This window comes from Primulina eburnea, chromosome 10 (genome assembly GCF_022965805.1).
Source record: "Primulina eburnea isolate SZY01 chromosome 10, ASM2296580v1, whole genome shotgun sequence".
NCBI lineage: Eukaryota > Viridiplantae > Streptophyta > Magnoliopsida > Lamiales > Gesneriaceae > Primulina > Primulina eburnea.
The window spans coordinates 4,638,814-4,644,921 of NC_133110.1; the positions used below are offsets into that span (position 1 = coordinate 4,638,814).

Genomic DNA, 6,108 nt, shown 5'->3' on the forward strand with positions numbered 1-6,108 from the left:
TAGCATAAATAATTTTCAAATAAATATACCGGTTATCATCACCTTTTCCGCTAAACTGTCTACAAAAGAAAACGAAGGACCAAATGGGAGGAACCCAAGTTTGAGAAAGCGTAGAAAGCCTAAAATTTGAGCCCAGAATGGATGGCAACGACTCCGCCAACTAAATTTTCATACTCAACATTCTGAAACCCGGCTTCCGCTATCATTGAGCCGAATTTTTCCTGCAGGTGAAGAGTAAAGATCGTAAAGTATAAGCGTAAATCAAAAACCACTCAACAAAAGATCACTCGACGTGCTCTTGTACATGAAAACACAAAACTCGTGGTAAATTCATGCACTCTACCTGAGTGGGGAAACGGCGAATACTCTCAACCAAATACTGATAAGATTCACGATCACCCGCAACTAACTCTCCTATCACCGGAATAACTGAGAAAGAGTAAAAATCATACCTAAACAGAGGACAAAAGAGAGGTCATATTATTGACAAGGGCAACATATGCACTAAAACAATAAAAGAATGAAAGATGTGGCTTGAGAACAGATCAAGGCAAGTATATCAATGTTGTGTACGAATTTATAACTCTCCTCTATCATCTAATGCTTGTGAAGTTATGAAAGACTGAACATCCGACAGGTTAACCTTTGATCAACCAGGACATAGATGTTTATGCCTAAAATTAGACTCTGGCTCTTGCTTCACATAATACTTTTGAAGAATTAATCGCACAAAGGAATAAGTCTTGAATCTACTTTGTACATGTAAAAACGAAAGAAAATACCAGGGGTGACATTGGAAAAGTTATTGCCCCTTGAAACCGATACAAAAGACATTATTATGATGGTGGGTGGAAAACAGGAAAAGGGGTCCTTCTGTAAGCTACAAGATCGAAATACTTACAACTCTTTAATAATTGGAAGTTCTACATGGCTCAGTTCAAGGCAAAGAAATCTTCCTCCCCGTTTCAAGACCCTGAAAAACACATCAATGACGTAAAAAACCAGAATGGGTTCAATTTTCACTGCACAGAGAAAAGGAATAAAGACAGTAAATCATCCAGAAAAACCATGTACAAATATGAACGAATGATTTGTGCTTCTAAAACTTGGTATGATAAAGAAAACGGAAAGCACTCAATTCCTAGATATTGAGTATTTTCTAGGATACAGAGGAGAGCACGGCCAGCTGAGGCGGTTAACCCCCATCACCCACCAAAAAATAATTGCTTATATACCTGTAAGGTTTTCATATACAATACAATTTGGTAAAATTTGACATTTTATTCCCCCCACGCAATCCAAAATAAGTTCCTGACCTTGCTAGAATAACTAGACCTCATCGTGTGTAATTTTTAGTTAAAAAAAATATTGTTAAAATATCAATAACAGTTACTCGACAATGAAAAATGCAGATATACCCACTCAACCAACCTCACAGTGGTAGAAAGTTGTTGCTGTAAAAGCAAGAGATTGTTGTGCATTGTCAAAATATGCGTACAAATTATTGGATGGTGCCTGATTTGCCAGGAAGCTCTAGGATATTAAAAAAAAAAAAACTATCAAGTAAAACTAGAGCACAAAACGGAGAAAAGGAAGAAAACCTGAAAGCTTCTGCAAGAGCTTTTTCTATGTGCGTAACATTCCTAATTCCAAATGCAATTGTATAACCATCCATCGAGTTGTCTTCAAACTTCAACGCTTCTGCATCTCCTTCAACCCAAATAAGAGACTTATCCTCTCCGAAACCTGAATGCATATAGCTATGCTCCTTTAGAATAATACACCCAGTTCAATCTTGGAAAACTTGGCCAATATGGGCACATCTCGATTTTGATATGATAATTGAAGGGAGTTGTATAGTAATTTCGTATCTAAATATAAGAAATTGTTGAAGCATATTAATATGCAACACTGAAAACCCCATAGGGAGTGAAAATCCTTCAACTCGGCTGGAATTTCAAAAGGATTATTACATGCCCTTGAAAGCTGCTTTTTCAAGTGTAAGCAGCGGAATGTTCTGTCAATCGGGTCTACCACATCCAAGGATAGATCAAGTAGGAAGCTCGGGGAGAAAATCACTCTCCTCAAACAAAAATGTCTGAATTTCATATATAATTTTTATATGACTACAAGGTTTGGTTCTCCTAAAATTTATTTAATTGTATCACCTTGACATCCCTCATCCCATCTCACCCCTGTCCCAAATTCTAGATCCATCCCCGACCATTTCCATATGCTTCAGTTAACAGATAATTAGTTTCCTTGGATAATCATTGGTTACTTTCAATTTATGAGCACCTCCTCAAACCTAAGAGCATATAATTTTTGCTTGAATTATTGAATTTGAAAACCCCATCCGCCAAAGCTTTAACTCATTATGCACTGTGACAAGTAAATAATAATCAAAGAACACAGCATCCGCTCACCCCTCTCTTGAGCTCGCTTTTTCCCAACAGTTAACATATTGGAGTTTATATCACAAACAAAAATTTGAGTTTCTTCAGGCACGTTATCATCATGATCTCGCAAGGCTCGACGTCCAACATCATTGATAGATTCCAGGATCCTGAAAGCAACATCCCCTGTAAACAAGAGAGATTTTACTCATGCCTTGGAAATAATAAAAGTACCAGCAGGTGCCAAATAAATTTTAAATTCCAAGAAAATACAATTATCTCCACTCAAATGATTAGCTTAACCTTCAGGCAAGTCCATAAATCTTTCAAGACTCACAAGACATTGCTACAAAGTACCATCTCCTTTTATGAGGTTCAATTAACAATAAAAACTAAAAAGAAAAGAAAAAAACTTGATACAGGCAAAACCTAAAAATCAGCGAGCGAATCTTACATGCACAGATGTAACAAACAAATATATTATTACCCATATCATAATGTAAGATTTACTGGAATCCTATGTTCATCTGCTTCATGCACATACAAATGTACCTAACAGCACTCAACAAACACTATTAGCATATTCAAAGCTCACCAGTGCCACCCGCCACATCAAGGTGCTTCATCCCTGGAAATGGATTCAATTTGGAAACCAATCTGCGATCACATTTGAATAATAAAAACCCAATAGAGTTAGAATAAACATCATAAAGTATTTAAAGAAAGAGTGAAACATTGTAACTCGTCATCCTACAATCAAAAGAGAGAACAAACTTTTCTTTCCATAATCTATGCATTCCACCACTCATCAAATCATTCATGAGATCATAATTTGTTGCCACGCTCGTGAAAACGTTACCAACCAGCCGACTTTTTTCCTCCTCCTTAACTTCCTTGTATCCTGGAAAGAACATTAGCAATACCAAACAATCAAAAATTAAGAGTTACTGAGTGATTCAACATTCAACATGCACTTTGTTCCACTGCATCAGATAACAGATACACAGAAACCAAGTGCATCAGGGGAAGACATGGGACGGGCACCAAGCCAAGTTATTTTTTTAAAAAAAAATCATCTGATTTTTCCAAGACTTCGTATCTCCCTCAGAATGTAAGAAATTGACCTCCTATCCTCCTCTCACCCTCCTGGGATAAATTTTCTGGGTCCGCCAATAAAATGCTGGATTACTAACTTTAAAATAAGCTGGATTAGCCCATTAGCCATTTGTTTCAACAGGTCCGACACAGGCGGCGAGCATAAAAACAAAATACAGGCTTCCCCAACCAAAACACACGAACTCAATCACCACCCCCCGGCCCATTACATCAACAAAAGAAGTAGAAAAATACAGTCCAGCACAGCCAAAGAAGATGGCTCACAGCTGGCATAAGAATACACCGATCCATTCATTTTCAAATTAAAACATAAGAACAAGCTGTTGATCAATAAACAAGCACGAATAGTTACACAGATAACGACATTCTTTTCTGAATTAATCAATAGCTCAAGCAAAAGAGATACTAACCAAAACTGGTCGAATGCGCGTGTAAGAAGGAGCAAGAATTATACAGCGGAACGAATGTATGCTTCCTCAAGCCGCGAGAAATCGATCTAATGGCGGTCGCCATTGATGGAACAGACGAACAAGCTCTCTCTCCACTTTTCTTTTTTCCAATTTAATTTTCATTTAAATGGTTGTTTCTCTCTTTTTGGTTAATTTCTTTGGGCCCTTAGAAGCAAACATCTGGGCTTGATACTTAAAGCTTTTAGCCCGTGAAAGCCCATTTATTTTCTAATATTTCTGGGTCATCCCGCATCCGCCTCATTATCTCCACGAGTAAAAAATATTTTGATACACGAACTATTATTAAATATAAATAAATTGATATATGAAATATTTTAATTGATACATATTTCAACTAAAAATTCAATTTTACCTCTTCTCTAAATTGCTATTAAGTCCAATATTGTTATTAAATTCAAGTACATACACATTTTATTAAATAAAATTTTTAAAATTGTATTAGAATAAATAAGTATCATAACTTTTTTATAAAAAAATTCAAAATAAATTAAATTATATTTTTTTATCTATATATATCATATATTAATAAAATTATAACTTAATAAATAAATCATATGCAAAGCTATAATATATTTAATTTATATATAAAAATTTAATAAATTAATTTTTTTATATTTAAATTATAGTTCATATTGAACAATAATGAGATTTACCATAAAAGTATAAATCAAGTTTTTAACCTTGGAATTACACAAATCTGGACAATGAGTTAGATTTACGTGTATGTTTGTCAGTGTCCTAGGATCCACATGCGGCGGCCTTTTATTCTAGGAGATTTTTTCAATGATTTACGACTTTCATGTTAAAAAAAATTTCGATTTCTAAACAGACCAGTATCAAATTTCGATAAACCAAAATAGTGATTAAAGTAGATACCATCGTGTGACAACAATACATCCGGATTTTTGCGACATATATTTATTGTATTTTATTTTGTAGTAAAATATATTTAGTTGTATATATATGATTTATTTTTAAAGTATATTTTTATTTATATATAATAATAAAAACGATGTTATTTTATCAATAAGATATCAGTTCAGTGCTGCACGAAAAGAAGCTCACTGACACGGTTTGAATGCATAAATAACTTCAGCAATAATCCGTTTGGATATGAAATGAAAGCTAAAAGCAATCTAACTGAAAATGTAAATGTATAAGTTTGTTTATTGATGTTCGGAGACTTGAATAACTCTTATGTCACCTCTTATTACTCACGAAAATATTTTCACCAGAAGATTTTGGAAATCACAACAGTTTGTGACAACCCTATTAAGTAAGATTTACGAATGCCTAAGTGAAACTCTTGATATCTCATAGACTTAACAAAAATTGATCAATATACTTTTACTGTCAGATTACAAGTATTTTCGCATGAAAACTCTACGCACAAAAGATCCTAGATGATCTGATATAAACTTTAAGTGTGTCTTTTTGAAAATATCGATATGTATGTCTCTTGATAGCTTGAGAGTAATAGATAATTTTGAAGGTCGCGAGAGAGCAAAAAACTCATCGCTCACTTCCTCTACTTATATGCTTCGATCCAACAGTTGACAAAACAAAATCCTATATATGTTCCAAATGAGATAGATGTTATTCACATCGTTTTTTCACGTCAATATCCTTTCTGACAATCATAAGATGTAGGTAGTTATTGCGGAATTATGACATTTACATGTAATCAGAGAGTGTGTCAGTATGAAAAATATTATCTAAAAAATCAGTTGGGTCGTGATCCTCAACAAAGTAAATGGTTAGCTTGGGGGAATGTCTTTTGTCGAACCTGACTGATTCAGTCAAGTAGAATCAACAATTGGTTCGATTAAGGATTGTTATTGATCAGTTGATTTCGACAATCAGCTTCTTTAGTAAAATTCATTTTAATCAAGCTGCAAAACTCAATTGATTTAATAATAGCAATTGGTTGTTTATCAATAGTTCATACACCAAAATATTTTTTTACTCTTATTTAATATTGGTGCCATCTTACTTTCTAATAAACATCATACGATCATTTTAAAAGGTTTTATCAAGTATTTATTTATATATATATATATATATATATATATATATATATATATAATATAAATTACCAAATATCGTATAAACTGTTTAATTAATTT

At 33.6% G+C, this 6,108-nt stretch overlaps 1 protein-coding gene across 1 annotated transcript; it reads right to left on the reverse strand.

Moving 5' to 3' along the window:
* On the reverse strand, positions 1-4,084 carry LOC140842679 (2-methoxy-6-polyprenyl-1,4-benzoquinol methylase, mitochondrial). Its single transcript, XM_073210754.1, has 8 exons — positions 3,923-4,084; positions 3,171-3,297; positions 2,992-3,053; positions 2,427-2,582; positions 1,602-1,746; positions 902-973; positions 344-452; positions 1-221 (listed from the first exon to the last, which is right to left on the reverse strand). Exons 1-8 carry the CDS (start codon positions 4,023-4,025, stop codon positions 120-122), a joined length of 876 nt encoding a protein of 291 aa, XP_073066855.1. The 5' UTR covers positions 4,026-4,084; the 3' UTR covers positions 1-119.
* Positions 4,085-6,108: the final 2,024 nt, after the last annotated feature.

Bases quoted from the DNA above. Each gene is read 5' to 3' on its own strand.
- LOC140842679 (XM_073210754.1), bottom strand. From the start codon at position 4,025: ATGGCGACCGCCATTAGATCGATTTCTCGCGGCTTGAGGAAGCATACA. The intron at 1,747-2,426 runs GTGAGCGGATGC...ATATGCATTCAG, and splicing joins AAAGCGAGCTCAAGAGAGGG to GTTTCGGAGAGGATAAGTCT. The intron at 453-901 runs GTAAGTATTTCG...TCCTCTGTTTAG, and splicing joins CTTCCAATTATTAAAGAGTT to GTATGATTTTTACTCTTTCT.